Source organism: Tursiops truncatus, chromosome 2 (assembly GCF_011762595.2).
Source record: "Tursiops truncatus isolate mTurTru1 chromosome 2, mTurTru1.mat.Y, whole genome shotgun sequence".
Taxonomy (NCBI): Eukaryota; Metazoa; Chordata; class Mammalia; order Artiodactyla; family Delphinidae; genus Tursiops; species Tursiops truncatus.
The window spans coordinates 87,859,774-87,881,161 of record NC_047035.1 but is presented as its reverse complement, the minus strand read 5'-3'; the positions used below and the strand labels follow the sequence as shown (position 1 = coordinate 87,881,161).

Sequence of the window (21,388 nt, the reverse complement as noted above, 5' to 3'; positions counted from 1 at the left end):
TTCTCTGGCCCACATACTGAGCGACACAGTGTTGAGTGGGGCCGGAGCAGGTAAGGGTGTTGCAACAGGTCGAAGCGCAGTGCAGGTAGCCCTGCCAGCTGACCCCCACGGTGTTGGAGGGGTCAGTGGTGGGAAAAGATACAGTGTGACCACTACATGGATCTGTGGATCCAGTGGGCCCACTGTAAGCTGGACTTTACCCAGGACCTCACTTTTCACCTGGTCCTCATAGGCCCCCAATCCAACAGGAGAGCCAGGATGCTCCTTTGGGTCTCTAGGTATCAGTGTCAGCTCAGAACCTTTGTCCAATAACCCAAGTAAATGGCCATAGGTAGATTCTTTTGAGGAAAGACTGGAGGAATCGCCACAGTATATACTTGCCACAGTGTTGCAGGGTCCGTCCTTCAGCCACTTCTTCAGTCAATGGGTTCCAGATCTGAAAACTGACTCAAGTCTGAGAACTGAGCAAGAGATCATGACTTTTTCTTAAAGTGACTGCTCTCAGCCTCTTGCTCCAATTTTGTTGTGTGTTTTTGTTTTTGTTTTTGTTTTTGGGGCGCACACCACACAGCTTGTGGAATCTCAGTTCCCCAACCAGGGATTGAACCTAGGTCACAGCAGTGAAAGCACCAATTCCTAATCGGTAGAACACCAGGGAACTCCCGTGTTTTGGGGTTTTTTTTTTTAAATAGATGAAAGATCAGCAAACATGGCCCCACGGGCCAAATCGAGACAACCACCTGTTCTTGTAAACAAAGTTTTATTGAAAGACAGCCACATACATTTGTTCACATATTATTTATGGCTGCTTTTGTGCTATAAACAGCTGAGTGGAGCAGCTGTGACACAGACCATGTGACCTTCAAAGCCTAAAATATTTACTCTCTGGCCCTTTACCTAAAAAGTTTGCTGACCCCGTTACAGATGCTAAGCATCTTGTCAACTGTCTGCCTATTTTGCCCCTAGGTGCAAAATCGACACGGTGTCCCATTAGCCATCTCCACAACCCCCTGCTGGCAAAGCCCACTGATTGCCCTCTGGCCTTGCCTTTTGGTGAGGGAGGTAATTATGGCCTCCTGGCTTCTGGCAGCTAAGTGCCACCTCTTGGCCTCTATGAACCCCATAGATGCTAACAAGCTCAGTTTGTAACCGTCTGTCCTTCCATCATCCCCAGCCTCCAGAACTTCTTAGTGATGTTGGTGCCCCTCTCATCAGTACACTTTGATAGCTTGGTGACTGGTGTGTCCTCTCAAGGGATGCATCCTCTGGTGGGTCTTTTGGCTTACATAATAGAGCCCTTCCAGCATGTCCACTTTCCTCAGCCTCTTTATTCCTTCCTGGACTGTCTGCTGGAGTGAAGGAGAGAAGCAGAGGTTGGGGAGAAGCATCCTAAACTGCTAAGCAGAATTTCATCAAAGCCAATGGGGAGTCCCTGAGCCAAAGCTGACATCACAGAAGTCCCATGTCTCCCAGGGAGCGGACCATTGGCTGGAGGCAGCCTGGAGAAAGCGTGCCTCAGTACAAATGCAGGGGGGGGCCTCAGAGCACTGTGGCCAGAGCCCTTGGTCAGCTATGGTCCACTAGTTAGAGGTGTGTGAGACATAGTCTCACGGTGACAGCAGGAGCACAGAATGAAGATTAGGGTGGGTGTGTCAAAGCCTGATTTACATGCCAGTCTGCATCCTTAATAACAGGTCTAACTTCTAAGGGGGCACAAGCTGCTGCTCAGAACGACACCTCTCTTAGGAAAGGAGGGTGAATCAGGAGAATAAGAGGCTCCGGGATGGACTGCAGAGAGGCAAGGTGTCTCATGTGTGCCTCTCCTCCTCTCTCCTCGCCATTATTCTTTCAATCCAGACAGGAAAGGTACATCTGCCCTCATTCAGAAGCGATCTCTTCCCAGCTCCCTCATTGTGCGAGGGTAAATTCACGGACCTTAGGATTCTTCTGAGGCCCAGGCTGTGAGGTAGTTAAAGGCTACAAAAATGTCATCTGAGATGAGTGCTTTTGCCTGGATGCTGCCACTGCACCAAGCAGATGGACTGGTGAAGCAACAGCCCATAAGCCAACATTCCTTGAGAGCCATGGGATACAAGGTGTCTCATAATGTTAATGCCAGAAGAGTCTTAGGGATCACCTCCTGTCTGCATGTTTACCCCTGAGGGAAACTGAACTGCTCAGGGGCCTCCAGTGAGGAAATCTGGCTTCTCGTCCTGTGTTCTTCCCCCAAAGCCATAAAAGTGCAAAAAGAGATGGAGCCGAGTGGGCAGAAATGAAGACCCAGAAATGCAGGCTGAGCAAGGCAACATCCATGCTTGCTTGAGGTGGTGGTGGTGGTGGTGAATGTCTCAAAACAGCTGTAATGGGAATGTCCTGGCCCTTCTGGAGTCACTCACTTCTCCCAGCAGCTCTGCCCTTCTTCCGTCTACTCCAGCAGTAGCAGCATCTCAAGGGAAGGCTCCTGAGCCGCATCTCACCCAGGTGCAGTCTCACCGTTGCTTGTTTCTATTGCAGAAATGTGGAGCTTCAGAGTCAGTCTAAAATTAAAACAGCCTTGCAGGAAAATCAAAGAAGAGTTCTGTGCATTCTTCCTACCAGGCTCTCCTAACAGGGAAACCCATGCTTCCTCCACTTCTTCCAATATTATCAGACTGGATTAAACAAATTAGCAGATGGTTTGTCCACATAATTCCCTATCACTGGTATAGCTGTAGAGAAAGATTTAAAGTAAAACTCCCAAGCCTATTTCTATCTCTGGTCCTAGGGTCTCTAGCCCAAGAAAACTCCCCAGCAACGGGGTAGTTTTGGGTTTCTCCCAGAATCAAATTCAGCTCCACCACTTGCAGCTGTGTGATCTGGGCAGTTATCAGACTCAATGTGTCTCAGCTGTCCTCATCTGTAAAGTGTCCTCATCTATAAAATGCTGATAAGGATATGGTGTTAGGGTGGTAACTGCTAAAGTTGTTGTTATGAGACGTCGTGTATAAAGCACCTGGCATATAACAGATGCTCAACAGAGCTAGGGCTCTGAACTTTAGGCTTGGGAATGAGCTGGAAGTAGATGTGGGATTAGAAATCCAGCCAGAGATGAGAACACTCTAAGAAACTGGATAATACAAGGGAAAAACCCCAGCAAGCAATGAGAGTAGGTGTGTGGCTGGCAGCAGCACTGCTCCTACCTGGGTGCTGGTCAGTGTGCTGGTCAGTGTTATCTTCTTCCTTGAACTCCTGGATTAGCAGGCATGGAAACACATAATCTCCTAAATAGCATCCTTATTATTAAATTAGATAGTGCACACTAAAACACTTTGAAAGATATAACATGCTAGGGAAACTAAATGGCAACGCTAGATGCTTAAAGTTGCAATAAATAAAGAATTGTTAAGGTTATCTCATAAATAAGGGAAGTAGGGGATGGGAGGGTGGTACTGTGGAAAACAGGAATCTTAGCCCAGTAATTAAATCCCATAGGGACCTAAGAAAAGCCCAGCACCCAGGTCACACAGAGCCTTATACAGGAAAATAGCTCGGGATCCAAGATATTTTGAGGGATCTATGACCTTGTCCCCTTTCAGAAGTAGAAGTTCATGGATCCCTACTCCTCCCCACATAACACTCAGCTGTTCTGTCTGCTTCCGTGTGTCTTCTCAATTTCTCCTTCAATTACTAAAGGCCTGATTCTCTCCGAGTATTCTAATACATATTCCCAAGACAGTAACCGACTAGGGCAATGAGATACTCTACGTCCCCATCTAGGCAGAGTTTTTCCTGCCAGGCTAATTATTCCACCACTGAGCCCATGGGTTGGCTGCCCTTGGGCCACGTGTTAACCCCAGATCCTATCAGCAAAGGCCCAATGGGGACAGTCAGGTGAATAAAAGCACAGAACTCCTGAGAACTTTGCCCACAGCAAGATCTTTGGCCTGGAATGTTTTTCTTAGAAAAGTATTCTGAGCATGGTGGATGATGATAGACGATGGGAGAAGGGCGGTGGAGGGGGGCGGGGGACGACCGTCAAGCCTAACATCAAACTAAAAGATTCAAAAAGTTAGAAAAATGTAGTTTTAAACCTGATGTTTCACAGATCACTTTCAAACATCTCACTCAGACCATACAGAAAACCCTGACTTACCAAAAACACTATAGTTGAAAACGCTTAGGCCAAACTTCATCAAACTAGTTGAGACGATACAGAATTTGTTGACTAGGGGAGCAGAGTACCACAAGATGGCAGCATTGTCCCTTCTGTGCCTCATCAGGTTTTAATTTTAAGATGTGCTCATCTGTTGAGCCTGCTCTAAAACTGCCCACCTCTTCCTAGAAGCCATTTTTAAGAAAACTGAACAGCCCCTAATTAATATAGAAGGTATAAAGCTACAATTGATGTAGCATCTATTTTGCTGCAGTCCCGTACACATATTATCCCTGAGCTCTGTTTATTCCCAAGATCTTGGGACTATCTTTTTTTTTTTTTTTTTTAGTCTAATTGAGTATGTAATCAGGGATGGAAGCAGTGGCTCAGGTTATCCAAGGATTACAGACTCCCAAGCCATGTTTCAATTTCAGGAACTTAATCTTTTTATTTTAATAGTCCCTATTTGGCATTTATGTAATCCAGGTTTTTATTATAGCTATTTTTAATATCTGTTTATTTCTCTTACTAGATTCAATTCAGTCTCAATCATGATGGCTAATTTTATGTGACAACTTGGCTAGACCATGGTACCTAGATATTTGGGCAAATATCAGTCTAGATGTTGCTGTGAAGGCATTTTTTAGATGAGACTAACATTTAAATCAGCAGACTTTAAGATTACCCTCCATAATGTGAGTGGACCTCAACCAATGAACTGAAAGTCTTAAGAAAAAGACTAAGAAAATTCCCCCTGAGAAAGAGGGAATTCTGCCTCCATACTGCCTTTGAACTCAAGCTGCAACATCAACTCTTCCCTGCGTCCCCAGCCTGCTGGCCTGCCCTGCAGATTTTGCAATTGCCAGCTCCCACGATCATATAAGCCAATTCCTTAAAATAAATATCTCTGTCTCTACGTCTCTACGTCTCTACCTCTACCTCTACCTCTCTCTCTCTCTCTCCACACACAGACACACACACATACACACACACACACACACACACACACATTCATTCTGTTTCTCTGGAGAACCCTGATTAATAACTATAGGCCAGGCACTACTGCACCATGGAACAGAAATGACTAAGAAATATCCTCGATCTTGAGAGACATGTGAACACATAACAATACTGTAAATGCTAAGGCAAATGTATTAAGTACTATAGAACACAAGAAAAAAATTCTTTGGGAAGTGGTTTGAAAAACCATAAGGAAGAGACATTTGAGTTGCAAAGAACAAATAGGTGTCTAACAGGAAGATATTAAAGAACCAAGGATCCTAGGGGAAATCCTGTGAACAAAAACAGGCATGCACAAAGGGGCAAAATAAGCACCATCCCCACATGTGAATATGTGACTTCAAGATACCATGATATAACACCCAACATTTCTTGAGCTCTTCCTATTTTGTTACGGGCTTTTATATGGATATCATAAAACCTCATAATAACCTTATGAAGCCAGAAACACCTATCCCACCTTTACAGTTTAGGAAACTGAAAGGTACCCAGGGTTTAAGCAAGTCCAAGGCCCTAAAAATCAAGCAGGAATATAAACCACAGCAGTCTGACTTCAGGTCCACAATCCTAACCACTATATTACGAAGGTTCTACATCCTTTAAAATTTAAAGGTTTATGATCAAAGCAGAGGCCAGGAAACTTCAGGTCTATATACATGTATGTTTTTACTTCTTAGTATTTATTCTCTTGTACTAAGTGTTCAATATACTTTTTGACTCTCTTTTCCAAAGTCCTAATAAAAGTCAAACCTGGAATAGGAGTGAGCAGCACCCACACACGCTTATCCAAATTTGAGCACTGCAGGCCTCCTGAAGCACTTTAGGAATATACATTATTTAAACCAGAATGAACAGCAGGCTACCACCTTTTCTTCAGTTTACGATGAAGTGACAGTAGGGGGCAACCTCATCTTAAAACAGGTGGATATTATTAATTTATTATTCTTCACAAGCCTATAAGCCTCCTTTATTAAAGGTATGTAAAAGACACATCACCTTTCCCTTCTACCTCAGACTTGGCCTTTCCTTTTCTCTTTCTCTATTACCATCCCCAACCCACCCCAAATTTCACCGATCTTCTCTTTGACTGCCCTTCCTTCACGTTGTATTTCTTTGGAATTTCTGCTTTAAGTGCTTTTTAAACTAGTCATTAGAACCATCTCCCTTGACTACTCCCCTTCACTCTCTTAATGGCTATGAAAATAAACCTAGTTTCACCCAAATGTTAACCTGAAGACTAGATGGCACCTGGCCTCATACATGCAAGCAGAGCTAAAACAGTGTGAATAAGCTATCAATAGAACAAATCTTAAATATCTGATTCATCTGTACAAGCATAATATCTGAACAAATATGTAAAATAGGAACTATCTTGATCCAAAAGGAAAGCCCAGAAACTAAGTAACTTTTAAAAATATGTGCACAGTGAGGTCTGAAGGTTTAATGATTAAGAATCATTGCTTTAGGGACTTCCCTGGTGGCGCAGTGGGTAAGAATCCGTCTGCCTATGCAGGGGACACGAGTTCGAGCCCTGGTCCGGGAAGATTCCACATGCTGCAGAGCATCTGGGCCCATGCGCCACAGCTACTGAGCCTGCGCTCTAGAGCCCGGGAACCACAACTACTGAAGCCCGCGTGCCTAGAGCCTGTGCTCTGCAACGTGAGAAGCCCAAGCACCGCAACAAAGAGTAGCCCCTGCTTGCCACAACTAGAGAAAAGCCCATGCATAGTAACAAAGACCTAACGCAGCCAAAAATAAATAAAATAAAAATAAATTAAAAAAACAAAAGTAGTAGCTATTATTCTTATTCTCAAATAGTGAAGAACTTTATGAAGTTGGGTTATTGGTAGAATCTTTTCGTAACACTTTCAATCACCTTTCTGAAAAGGATTTCATGAGCCGACCAGTCATTTTGTGACACAACCTACAGAGAACATTAAGAGGAAGATGACAGGAGAGGAAAGCAAAGGAAAGGAATGTCTGAAATAAAGTACATAAAGGGAAGTGTACAGTGCTGTGTGCACACCAGTGCTTGATAAATGATACTGGATAATTCATAGACCTTTCTTTTCTTTATTAAATGTGTAAAAAGGAGTCCTCATTTTACAAGCTCAAAATCAGACAAGTATATGAGGGTATATAATTGGCATATTTATAAACTGTATCCACCCAAAAATTCACTGCGGACACAATCCATACTACATTCAACGTCTGCATATTTACATGATACCTCCTACAAAGTAAATACAAAATTAACTCCCATCACTTTAGTTCAGTACATATATGATATAGTTTCAAAACAAAGGCAATTTTTTTCAACTAAAACACCATAGGCAATTTTTTTCAACTCAAGTACCAATTCATAATTTTGTGCAAAAATACAGCAAGACTAATTATAAGGGTTCTCTTCAGTTTTAGTCAGTAAGATATGTTTGTACACTACTGAGATACAGCTAAAGTTTTAGATTTTAATTACCAAAGTAACAGTACTTCTGATTTACAATTGACCTAAAAATAGTGGATCCTAATATATATTCTTGACATTTTAAAAAATCTTCAAAATGTAAGTAATACATTTCTAAAAGTACATGTGCCTTGCCATTCATTCAATAAACATGATTTATTTAAATATAGGTCACAAAAGTTCAATTAACCAGAATTCTATACCTATTTCCGGCCTGCTATTTATTTCAGTCTTAAATCTGACTTTATATCAAAAGCAGCAGTTTAAGAATTTATTTAATAAGATTAATCCCAAGAGTTACTGGGTAGCTTTCAAACTATTTCACTCCTTATAAATATAAATCACTAGAAAGTCTAGACCAGTGGTTCCTTGCATTGGACTTATCTGGGGGGCTCTTTAAAATGTGCATGGGCCCTACCTAAGAACTAATGAGTAAAAATCTTCAAGAGTATATTTTTTTAAAGTTTCCAGGTGCTAATATGCAGCCCAGTGTGGAAACCTCTGACTAGACCAGTGGTTCTCAACTTACAAGGTACATCAGAATCACTTGAGGAAATTTTTTAAAAAGGAAAAAAAGAGAAAAACAAACAGATCTGCTTCAATAGATTGAGAGTGGTGTCCAGGAACCAGCATTTTAAACAATCATTGCAGTTGGCCACCACAAATCACTCTAAGAAACAATGCACAGCCTTTGTCAGGTTATCAATGAGTACATTCAGCAGTTTAGGTGACACTGTCCTGCCAGTGCTAATGATCCTGCCCTAGGAGTTTTAGCCAGTGTTTGAGGGCAACACATAGCCTTTAAAAATAAAATATATTTATACTCTTAAACATAAGGTCAAAACCAAGAGAACTGTGAGATAATAATTCACTCACTAAAGAAGGGAAAGGTTTTCAAACAAATTTTTTAAACCTTTAAACAGACCAGTTCTTAGCACTCGACGTAAATCTAATGCCTTCTCCATCATTGGTTAGCCTGATATGTGATCAGAGGTAGTGAGTGATTCCAGCTTACCAAATGTAACGTAGATTATAAAAGATACACATTCTAATCATAATCTGTAATCTAATCTGTACAGTCTCTATGTAAGAGATTGGACATCATGGATATTAAGTAATACTAAAACAGTGAATAATACACTCTCAATTTAAAACAATGAAACTTCATAATATTTCCCTCACATAATAAATTTCTACATGTAATATTGGGGGAGGGGGATCTAGAAAACACTAAAGGTATCATGCTGCCTCTTTTGTGAAGAAGCTATTTACTAATTTTCCACCATTCTTGTCATTATCTATAAAATGGGTAGTTGGTATGTATCATTCTACCTTAAGAATTTTTTTTAAAAGCACAGAAAAAGTAACCACATGTTAAGACCACACAACAAATCAGAGGATAGCTAGAACTAGCAGTAAGACTTTCCACTTGGAAAGCTGGGTTCATTATCTTATCAGCTTGACAACTGTATCTCACAGTGTGTGATGACTGTTACTAAGAATTATAAACATTTAAACACTTTTGAGTGTGTGAAAGCTACATCACCCCTGCCAAACTTTAGGAATAGATATAATCTACTTTGAACCCAGAAGCAGCATAAGGAAAAAACAGCAACAACAAAGCTAGGAAGCAGATATAGTATATGGTTAGTGGAATCTACACGGCATCTTGCTCACCTATCCTATGTCTAAGATGCTACTATTTCCTGTGTACACACTTTTCTATCATGTTCTTCACAAAGGCTTATACCACCTCTTTTCCAGTGGCATATGAGATTAAACAGCTGGCAATTCTTCTCAACCAAACAATGAAAAGGCAACTGCCGAAACCCAGCGCTGTATTGCCAGAAAGGCAATTCATTTCATAAAATGAGAAACTGAAACTTTTAAATCCACACTTATTAAGAAGCTAAACAATTCATACTAATTTTTAACCACTTATAGTCTAGACTATTAAACCATTTTCCAGTTTATAAGTGACTTAAGGCCAAAATAATGAATTTTAAAAAGCAAAACAAAGTTGAAAAATTACATATAAAATATCCAAACCAAGTGATATTATGTCTTCTACTTAGGAAAAAAAGCTTCTTGAATGGCTGAAATGAAGATAGAGAGACAGCACTCATGGGAAAAGGATTTCAAAACATAACACAATGGTATAAGGCACTACCTTAACTTCAGTCTACACTGGGTCACCTTAAATCCAGAACATGAACAGGGGAAGGAAGGACACAAACATCCAACTTCTCACATCCTTTTAGCTGGTTTGGCAGTTAACTGCTTTTCTCTTTCAAATTCCTTCTCCCGTTGCTGCTCCCTTTCCAACTCTTCTTTTTGCCTCTTCTGCTGCAGTTTAAGTGCTCTTTTCTAAGTCAAAAAAATTTAAAAACCAAGAGAGCAAAAGGCTTATAGGTTATGGCCTAATTTAAAAGTAGTAGTGGTTTTAGAGAACAAACTAGTGGTTTATGGGGGAGTACAATATAGGGGTGGGGGAGTGGGAGGTTCAAACTACTGGGTGTAAGACAGACTCAAGGATGTATTGTACAACATGGGGAATATAGCCAATATTTTGTAATAACTGTAACTGGAAAGTAACCTTTAAATATTAAATTAAAAATAAAAAATTTTGAGTAATAGTGCTTTGATTTAAGGTAATCAATAAATAATAATAAATTTCATGTTTAACTTTTAAATTCGTTCAGGGTAACTTTTTTTTATTGAAGTATAGTTGCTGTATAGTATAAGTTACAGGTGGACAATACAGTGATTCACAATTTTTAAATGTTCTGGGAAATTTAAGGTCTCCTTGATAAAAAAGTTCTGTTACTCAAAACTCTTATTATTAAATGAGAAATACAGTGACATATTCAGAGAATGTGAGCCCACCAGCCCAGCTATTAGTAGAAAAGCCCAGAGTGGGGTTAATAAGAATGTGTTTTAAAAGAAAACAATGTACCATGAATTAAGTACCCTATTGCATATGAATATATAAGAAGTCAGAAAATGAATACTGAAGAAAAACAGACAATTAAACCTCTACTTCTATAAAGACTGTGAAAGAATTTTCAACTCACTTTTAACTTTGATGTCTTTTCATGAAGCATCAGCATCTCCTTTCTTATATTCACCAACTTGGCATGATAGTGTTTAGCTTCAGTGAACTTACGATGGAAAAGTAAATTTAAAAGTCAATTTAAAACAGACTGAAATATCAAAATGGATAAATAAATCAATACCTAAATTACAGTTCATTCTGCCTAAATTTGTCAAAATTTTTGAAGATCTAATTATCTCCATATTTTAATTCCAAGATTCAAATTTAATTTAAACCACTAGTAGGCTTTTGAGAATACTTGATTCAGTTCAGATTGATTAAAAGTTACTAAACATAAAATAGACATTTATATTCTGTACAGATAACATTTTGCCTTAAAAACATGCAATATAATTGGGAGATTGGGACTGACATATATACACTGATATGTATAAAACAGATAACTAATAAGAACCTGCTGTATAAAAAAATAAATAAAATAAAATTCAAAAAAAAACACCACGCAATATAATTCTCAAATTTTAGTAAGACTATCCAACAATGCTATCAGTTTCATTTAAGAAAAGTAAAACACTCTCTACTGCCTTTACAAGGGAGAGACTGAGCCAGGGTACACAGGACAGTTTAAGTGAAGTGTCTGCCCATCAGGAAAAACCAAGTTGTGGCCAGAGAGCCCTGAGAAGGCTGTGGACAAGTCTGATCATATTCTTTGGGCTTCTGAAGTCAGACCAAGGACAACAATCTCTGTAAGGACAACATTTTTCTTCCCAAGGAGTGATAAGTATAGACTTTCCATCTCTCCCAGAGATGGGAGAGAAGGAAAAAGAAACACCTCATTCTTAGGAAGGAAGGTAACAGAAAGAGAAGATCCGGTAAAAAAAAAAAGGAAAGAAGTGCCAGTAGAGAGATTAGCAGCCTTAATGTAGCTATAGTAAAGTCAGAGTCTGTCTAGAGTAAGAGTCTGTCTAGTCAGAGTAAGTCTAGAGCTTACAGACCCTCTTTCTCTCTCTCTGGGCTTCTATTTTTCAGTTCCTGAATGACAATCAAAACCACTCTTGGGTGACTTCCCTGGTGGCACAGTGGTTAAGAATCCGCCTGACAATGCAGGGGACATGGGTTCGAGCCCTGGTCCGGGAAGATCCCACATGCCGTGGAGCATAAGCCCATGCGCCACAACTATTGAGCTTGTGCTCTAGAGCCCGCAAGCCAAAACTACTGAGCCTGAGTGCTGCAACTAGTGAAGCCCGTGCGCCTAGAGCCCATGCTCTGCAACAAGAGGAGCCACCGCAATGAAGAGTAGCCCCGGCTTGCCACAACTAGAGAAAGCCCACGCACAGGAACAAAGACCCAACACAGCCAAAAATAAAATTAAAAAAACAAAAAACAACAATAAAAAAAACACCACTCATGGGCTGAGAGAAGGAAAAAGAGCAAGACTTAGTTTCTGCGACTTAGTTTCTGCCCTTTCAGATGGAAGCGTCAGTATTACATATGCTTGGTTCATTCATTCAACAAATATGTAGCTCTGCTGCAACATGAACTCAATGGAGAAGACAAAGACCACCTCCTTCACAAATCAAGAACTACTGAGTAGAAGACTTTGTATTTACTACCACAGGCCTCTGCCTAATACTACAGAAGGTGGACTTGGTTTCTGATTGTTATAAAAGGAAAACATTAATAAGCCACATTTTTCCAATGAAAAGTCCATTCTTTGACGTATATATGAAAGTCCACAAAATCATGCAAACTAAGCTATTTCTAATGTTCCGGGTAAAGAGAAAGGTAGCCACAAGTTCCTTATTTCTGTTAATTCTCCATTTCCTAAAATAAAGAGTATTAGTTCCTCTCATCAAAAAGCTATAAAGTTTCTGATGAAATTCAACTACTGTCACTTAAATTGAAAGATATAAAGGGGATGTAAAGGACCCTCAAACAGTCTATTTCAGTGTTAATTTGTTATGACATTATGAAAATACCATACAATTAAATAAATACTAATTTTAAAAACCATGTACTTGATAAAGAGAGATGTGCTTTCCTTAAGGGGAAAAATAGTACCTCCAAAGTTCCTTACTTTTACTTCTCTTTTATTAGTCTTTAATTATGAGCAGATCTATTCCAGACTTTCATATATAAGTTCAATTTCCTATCACAAGTTCCTATCACAAATACTTTCAAGTATTTGAAAGCTAATAATTCAAGACAATAGAAGGTCTAATAAAGTAAATCAAGGTTTCCTGTTAAACAACAAATTCTAAACTTTAAAAATTAGAGGAAAACATATGTAAGTATCTCAAACATACATAAGCACAAAGTTGGGAGGATAAACCTAGCTATTTCTAAAATAAGATGTCATTAAGCTATGTCAACTAAATCATACTTACCAAAGCATTAATATCCAACATAGAATGACATTCTTTAAATTTTGAAATCTCTTGTTCCAGTGTGTCTAATAATACAACTTGGTTCTGTCTGAAACAAAAGCACACAGCCAAAATAAACTTTACATACTTTAAGTGATGGTTCATTAAAAGCAACCACATTCATCTTGGTTAATGTTAAAAGTAGAAATTAAGTTGGAAATTTATTGACTCTCCAAGGCTTATTTAGTTTATCATAATCTTTTTCAAAATAATATTCCAAAGCCAAAATAATATTCCAATATTCTGATAATTAAATACGTCTTTTATTCTTGCCTCAATTTCAGATTTGAATAACATCAAACCATTTAAAATTATTTTATTACTTATTCCTAACAACTCTCTGTATTATCCCCCAAAAAGTTTTTTTATACTATCTTGCCCAAGAAACTTGATGTTTTATATATATTAAAATTGTAACATCATCATAAAGGAAGAGGAGCAGTGACTTTTTAGATTAGAGTTGGAAAAAAATGCAGTATCAAGGGATAATAATCAGTTGGTGTGATCTTGGAAATTTAGTTTCTCTGGACCTAAATTTCATTTACAAAGTAAGAAGGTCAGACCAAGTAATTTCTAAGACTCCTCAATAAAATCTGATTCAAAACTTGCTATTGAGGAAGAGAAGCCAACTTCTCTGATATTCTTCTCCAGATCAACCAATGCTAGGATCACAGGAATAAGTGACACTGCGGGGGGGGGGGGGGGGTCCCTTAATTAAATATTTTAAAGAATACTACAGACAAAGAAAAATATGACATGATGTGCTTGCAGAAGTATGCTAAACAGAGAACAACAATGAAAAAAAGAAATAGCAATGAAGAGACTGAAGGGCAGTTAAAACATCCCCACCATCTAGCACTGAGTATGGCATATCCTACAGGTCAAAAGTGTCCCTTCAGCTCTGACTGGAGACCACAGAAGGTGAAACCAGAATGGATGAGAGGAGAACCCAGCAAGCCAATGATCCAAGACAAGCAGGACAGCAAAAACAAACTGTTACAACTGGAAAACAATAAAAAATAAACAAAACCAAAAGTTGGTTCTTCCAAAATATTGATAAAACTGATAAACTTCTAGCTAGACTAACAAAGAAAAAGAGAGAGGAGATACAAACTACTAACATAATTTATGGAAGAGGGGTCATCACTACTTATCCCATGGACATTAAAAGGATAATAAAGGAATACTACAGGTAGCTCTATGCTCACCAATTTGATAACTTAGATGGAAATGACTAACTCCTTGAAAGACACAAACTACCAAAACTCACACAAGGAGAAACAGATAATCTAAGTAGGCCTATATCTATAAGTAGTAACCTTCCAGAGATCGAAGTACCAGGAACAGATGGCTTCATGACGATTTCTACCAAACATTTAAGGAAGAAATTATACCAATTCTCCACAATCTCTTTCAGAAAACAGAAGTAAAGGGAGTACTTCCTAATTCATTCTATGAGGCCAGCATTATACTAAAATCAAAACCAGATAAAGACATTATAAGAGGGACTTCCCTGGTGGCACAGTGGTTAAGAATCCACCTGCCAATGCATGGGACACGGGTTTGAGCTCTTGTCCGGGAAGATCCCACATGCCACGGAGCAACTGGGCCCATGCGCCACAACTACTGAGCCTGCGCTCTAGAGCCCACGAGCCACAACTACTGAAGCCTGCGCACCTAGAACGCATGCTCCACAACAAAGAAAAGCCACCACAAGGAGAAGCCCACACACCACAACAAAGAGCAGCCCCTGCTCACTGCAAGGAGAGAAAGCCCGTGAGCATCAACGAAGACCCAATGCAGCCAAAAATAAATAAATAATTTTTTTTTTTAAAAAGACATTACAAGAAGGAAAACTATAGATCATTATCTTTCAAGAACATAGATGCAAAACTCCTCAATATCAACAAATCAAATCCAACAATGTATAAAAAGAATTATACACCACAACCAAGTGGGATTTACTCCAAGTATGCAAAGCTGGTTCAACGTTTGAAAATCAATCAATGTAACCCACACCAACTGGTTAAAGAAGAAAAATCGTATGGTCTTATCAGCGGATGAAGAAAAAGCATTTGACGAAGTCCAACACCATTCATGATTAAAAACACTCTAATCAAACTAGGAGAGAGGAACTTCCCCAACTTGATAAAGAATATCTTTAAAAAAACCCATACAGCTAATATTGCACTTGTGGTAAGAAACTAGATGCTTTCCTCCTAAAGATCTGGAGCAAGGAAAGGATGTCCACTCTTACTACTCCTATTCAACATTTTACTGGAAGTCCTAGCTAATGCAATGAGACAAGAAAAGGAAATAAAAGGTATACAGATTAGAAAGGAAGAAGTAAAATTGTCTTTGTTCACAGATAACATGATTGCCTATGTAGAAAATCCCAAAGAATCAACAACAAGAACCCAGGAACGAATATGTGAATATAACAAAGTTTCAGGATACAAGGTTAATATACAAAAGTCAGTTGCTTTCCTATATACCAGCAATGAACAATCAGAATTTTAAAAAATACCATTTACAATAACCCGTCAGATGAAATAATCTGGTATAAACCTAACAAAATATGTATAGGATCTATATGCAAAAACTATTAAACTCTAATGAAAGAAATAAGAGATATCTAAGTAATGAAGAGATATTCCGAGTACATGGAATAAAAAACTCAATAGTGCTAAGGTATCAATTTTTCCCAACTTGATCTATAGGTTCAATACAATCTCAATTTAAATCCCAGAAAGTTATTTTGTAGATATCAACAAACTGACTCTAAAATTCACATGGAAAGGCAAAGACCTATAATAACTAAGACACACTGAAGAAGAACAAAGTTGGAAGACGTACATTACCAAATTTCAAGACTTACAGAAACTACAGAAATCAAGACAGCAGGATATTGGTGAAAGAACAGATACACTGATCAATGAGACAGTGTAGAAAGCTCTTTACTAGACCCATATATTTCTCTTTGTTCTTTCTCTGAAGTTTGCTTATCTTTCCTTAACACTCAAGAAGTTTAGTAACTGCTTATTCATCATATTCAACTGTTATAAACAGTAGCTGATTTTACTATCATCATCATCATCACTGTCTAGACGCCTAGGAAGATAAATGGGGTTATTGAAACACTAAATTTTAGCCAATGTCCTCATCAATTAAACTTTCCAATTAAACCTTGATTCCTAACTTCCTCTAAATAAAGTGTTACCAGATATGTTTTGTTTGCAGAGTTTCTTACCTTCCTTCAGTCTATCATATATCATTCAAACTCACCCACAAAATCTTTGACTTTTCTGCCACAAGGATTGGCTGGTGTTAAAATACAAGATATACCACACACTGGGGAATAAAAATAATCTTACTTGGAACTAGCAGAAAACTAAGAATGTTACCAGCTTCCGTAACTACAGTAGGGTACTACATGTAGTAGAACACAGTACCACTTTTATATTCATTTATCATCTTCAAACCCAAGGATTATAACATTAGTTACTAATATTTAAAAAACGGACATAGTTGTTGATTATTCCTCTCCTTTTGCCCTAATAAAGGCCTCTGAGACCAGTTTTCAAAGAGTAAGTCTTAGAGCAGCAGTGGTTCATAGCCAGTTTAAAGGTGACCACCACAAAAAAGAAATAATAGGCCAGCTTGGGCAATCCAGAGAGGTCCTGACCCAAGAGGAAGAAGAAGCTCAGGCTGCTGTTTCTGGGTGACAGCTGATAAAATCGGAGTGTATATTTTTGCATATTGATTACACTTTATGGATTCCATTCTTCCTTATCCTGTTTCTCTCTTATTCTCCAATCCTTTATTTAGCTAGTAGAGTTATAAACTAAGAATGAAATGGGTCATCTCCAAAAAAGATAATTAGGGATTTCTGGCAACTCATGTGAACCAGCAATTGAAAACAAATGTGACTCTTACAGAGGCAATTTTGCAGCTCTACTCAGAAACAGGTGTATACCCATTTGCAACATCCCCAAGAGGCGATTCTTTCCTAAAATAGTGGAGAGACACCAAAACTAATCAAAGAGTCTAGATAAGATTTAGGGGTACTTCTCAGAAGAGACCAAACACTCTAGGAGCATTCACTTCACCTTTTACATTTAGATTACTGTGTAATCTAAATTACATGTATACTATGTAATTTAGATTACTCCACTCCCATTTGCTAACACAAAAGACACAGAAATACTCCATTGTATTAAATGTTACAAAATATTATCCCTAATACAGTATATACTTTACTTATACAGTAAATTATGACTATGCCAGAGAAGAAATGAGTGCATCTATGTTTTTTTTTTTCAGCTCACGTGAGTTCCTGGAGAGCTTGTTTTGATCTCTGCAGATCTGGCAAGTAGTGAGAAAGCAAGCCTTCTGCCAGTTGCTCCACAGCTTTGTCTTCTATGGTCAAGTCCTCTATTAACCCTTCATCTGGAGAAGTGTCACTTAAACCTGTCCCCAAGCAAAAAATCAAATTTAGGAAGCTTTTAAACTGACATGGGGTAAGAAAGTAGCAGGGAGGAAGGAAAGGAGGCTGGCAGTGGAGTTCAGAGCACACACACAGGATACTATAGGTATCCTTTTTTTTTTTTTTAACTTTTACTTCCTGAGCATCCTCTAAAAATCAAGTTATGAGCACTCAAAAAATATTTTAAAGCTACTAGTACAAGGTAAAGTCTAGCTGAAAAGAACGTTAACACACGCAAAATTCCATATGTGTATGTATTTTTCAGGGAAGGAGATTTAGAGTTTTCGATGAATTATTAAAGGAGTCTGAGGCTTAAAAGGAAGGAACAGTTACTGAATGGAAGCAAGAAATTCTTCTTTCCAAAAGCTTGCAGAATTTTTTTTTAATTAATTTATTTATTTTGGGGTATGTTAAGTCTTTGTTGCTGTGCGTGGGCTTTATTTAGTTGCGGTAAATGGGGGCTACTCTTCATTGTGTTGCACAGGCCTCTCACTACGGTGGCCTCTCCCGCTGCAGAGCACGGGATCCAGGCTCACGGGCTTCAGTCATTGTGGCTCGTAGGCTCCAGAGTGCAGGCTCAGTAGCTGTGGCGCAGGGGCCTAGTTGCTCCGCAGCATGTGGGATCTTCCCGGACCAGGGCTCAAACCCGTGTCCCCTGCATTGTCAGGCAGACTTGTAACCACTGCACCACCAGGGAAGCCCCTAGAGATTATATATTTTTTAAATGCAGGGACTTCCCTGGCAGTCCAGTGGTTAAGACTTCACCTTCCAGTGCAGGAGGTGCAGGTTTGATCCCTGGTCAAGGAGCTAAGATCCCACATGCCTCCCGGCCAAAAAAACCAAAAGGTAAAACAGAAGCAATATTGTAATAAATTCAATACAGACTTTAAAAAAATGGCCCACATTAAAAAAAAAACTTAAAATTTTTTTAAATAAATGCAATACCTAAAAATATTTTTTTTCAATTCTATGGAAGTAATATGAGTCAACATTTATTTTGCATAGAGCTTGATAGTTACATGTAAAGGGAGGGTTGTTTTGTCATTTGTTAGCAGGAAAGAAATTTTCTAAGAATTTCTCCTCTCTTGAAATTCAGAACCTTAATTTACCATAGAAAATAGTGTATAATAATTGTCTTCTGTGTAAATTTAGATTTGATGCCAGGAACTATTTTATTCCTACCTTTCCTTTGAATAATAACAGTGTAAGCATTGTACCAGGCATTCAAAAATGTCTAACATGAATACCCATCTATCACTACTCCTACCGAGAAAAGTACAAAACAATTTCTAAACAGGGTTCAATGAATGATTTGTAAGATTTTAGAATCACTGGTTTAGAATTAAAAACAAAAAAAGTGAAATGGCCACATTACTAAAATGGTACTCCAAAAGCATTTTTAAACTAATATTAAACTCTGAAACACCTCTTTAATCATAATCTGGTAATAATCCATAACACCAAATTAGATCATTATACAAAATACGTTCATCACAATACATTGCTTATAGCTCATTTCCAAGTATAGTTTTTACCACAGATTTAAATTTTGGCAAGATTGAGGAAAACAACATGCTGTCATATTCAAAATTAGCTTTTAGAGATCAAAATAAATTAGCATGGTTTTTATTTGGATCCTGAGAAACATATGAACAAACTTTGGAATTCTCTAGATTGCAAGGCAATATTCAAACAAGTAAGAGCTAACTAGAAACTGAAGCACTCCACAAGTGAAATAAAAATATAGTGGGAAAAGTGAAGCATTTACAGATATTGCCATTGATGTTTCATCAGATGGGAAGTGAATAAAATATATCATTAATGTTATATATATTATATTATTATGATTAATGTCACTGCTAAAGGCTTGATTACAATAACAGTGCAAACAGCAGCAACTCTCTTTAAAAAATATAGAAGGGGGCTTCCTTGGTGGCGCAGTGGTTGAGAGTCCGCCTGCCGGGTTCGTGCCCCAGTCCAGGAAGATCCCACATGCCGCGGAGCGGCTGGACCCGTGAGCCATGGCCGCTGAGCCTGCGCGTCCGGAGCCTGTGCTCTGCAACAGGAGAGGCCACAGCAGTGAGAGGCCCGCATACCGCAAAAAAATAAAAATAAAAAAAATAAAAAATAAAAAAAAAAAAATATAGAAGGGCTTCCCTGGCGGCGCAGTGGTTAAGAATCCACCAATGTAGGGGACACGGGTTCGAGCCCTGGTCTGAGAAGATCCCACATGCCGCGGAGCAACTAAGCCCAGGCACCACAACTACTGAACCTGTGCTCTGGAGCCCGCAAGCCACAACTACTGAGCCCACACACCTAGGGCCCACGCTCTGCAACAAAGAAAAGCTACCGCAATGAGAAGCCCACGCCGTGCAACAAACAGTAGCCCCTGCTCACCGCAACTAGAGAAAGCCCACACACAGCAACGAAGACGTGACACAGACAAAAATAAATTTTAAAAATAAATAAATTTAAATATATATATATATACTTAAAATATATATATTTAAATATATATATACATAGATATGTATACATATATATACATATGTATATACATATACATATATATACATAGAAAACATAAGTATTACAGACAAACAGAAACAACCAAATAAGGATATTTCAACTTTAAGGAATAACAACCAATACGCCTTCCTTAAACTATATATACATTTTAACTCACACCAACCCCCTTACCCTGCCCCAGTCTTCTGGTTAAATTATTGGAAGAGTTGAAGTTTCTCATGTTTTTACACACATTTATTCACTAAGTTCAAGGTACTTTATTGTGGGAGACAAGAAACATTTGCTGCACATACATTTTATGTACTAGTTTTTGAGGTTACAACAATAAATTAGGCAAGTCCCCATCCCTGAAAAAGCTCAATACAGGGGAATCAGAGAATGTGAGACGTGCCATAGATTAGAGAAATCACTTTCATCACTATTTAAATTCTTATAAATAGATTAATGGAACAAGGTGTTTATGCATTTTTTAATAGACACTGCAGGGACTTCCCTGGTGGCAAAGTGGTTAAGAATCTGCCTGCCAATGCAGGGGACACGGGTTCCATCCCTGGTCCGGGAGGATTCCACATGCCATGGAGCAACTAAGCCCATGCGCCACAGCTACTGAGCCTGCACTCTAGAGCCCGTGAGCCACAACTACTGAGCCCACATGCCACAACTAGCCCGCATGCCTAGAGCCCGTGCTCTGCAACAAGAGAAGCCACTGCAATGAAGAAGCCCGCGCGCAGCAACGAAGACCCAACGCAGCCAAAAGTAAATAAAATAAATTTATAAAAAAAAATAGACATTGCAAAACTGCTTTCCTAAGAGATGTCACCAATTTACACTTCCATCAGCAACCTATGAGGGCTACTATTTCCAAATGGGTAAGAATTCTAAGGCAGGAGAGGAAGGGATGCAATATGGGTAAAGGAAGGAGCATGAGGAAAGGTGGGAATATAGGATGGCTCTGGAAAGAGAGGTTAGTTTGGGGTGTCTGGAGCATGAGACATATGCAGTAGTGAGCTCTAAGACCATGTGGCCAGCCTATGAGGACCCTTGAACGAGAAGATAATGTGTTTGGCCCTTAATTTAGTAAGGAACCATTTAAGGTTTCCAAGCAAGGAAATGGCATGATGGGAGCTTTATCTTGGGGCAGTGACGTGACAGTGGGATAGATGGAATGAATAAGAGACTGGAGGTGGACTAGCCTTACAACTGTTGTTGTAAAGGTGAAAATGCAAAGAGGAGATGTAAATTGTACAGTAGAATCCCCTGGACTAAACAGAGGTAG

At 38.9% G+C, this 21,388-nt stretch overlaps 1 protein-coding gene across 16 annotated transcripts in view; it reads right to left on the bottom strand.

Moving 5' to 3' along the window:
- Positions 1–743: 743 nt before the first annotated feature.
- Positions 744–21,388, bottom strand: part of BLOC1S6 (biogenesis of lysosomal organelles complex 1 subunit 6) — a 58,257-nt gene continuing 37,612 nt past the window's right edge. For 6 of the 16 annotated variants that reach the window (XM_073800915.1, XM_073800913.1, XM_073800914.1 and 3 more), the window contains 7 exons: positions 17,426–17,567; positions 13,059–13,146; positions 10,691–10,777; positions 9,868–9,983; positions 3,180–3,228; positions 2,397–2,505; positions 744–1,349 (listed from right to left, as the gene is read on the bottom strand). In XM_073800915.1, coding sequence (XP_073657016.1) covers positions 1,165–1,349; positions 2,397–2,505; positions 3,180–3,228; positions 9,868–9,983; positions 10,691–10,777; positions 13,059–13,146; positions 17,426–17,567 — 776 coding nt within the window. In that variant the 3' untranslated portion in view covers positions 744–1,164. Of the gene's footprint in view, positions 3,229–7,211; positions 9,984–10,690; positions 10,778–13,058; positions 13,147–17,425; positions 17,568–21,388 lie in introns of those variants that run through there. The other 10 variants (XM_073800912.1, XR_012330091.1, XR_012330092.1 and 7 more) reach the window with 10 other exon arrangements.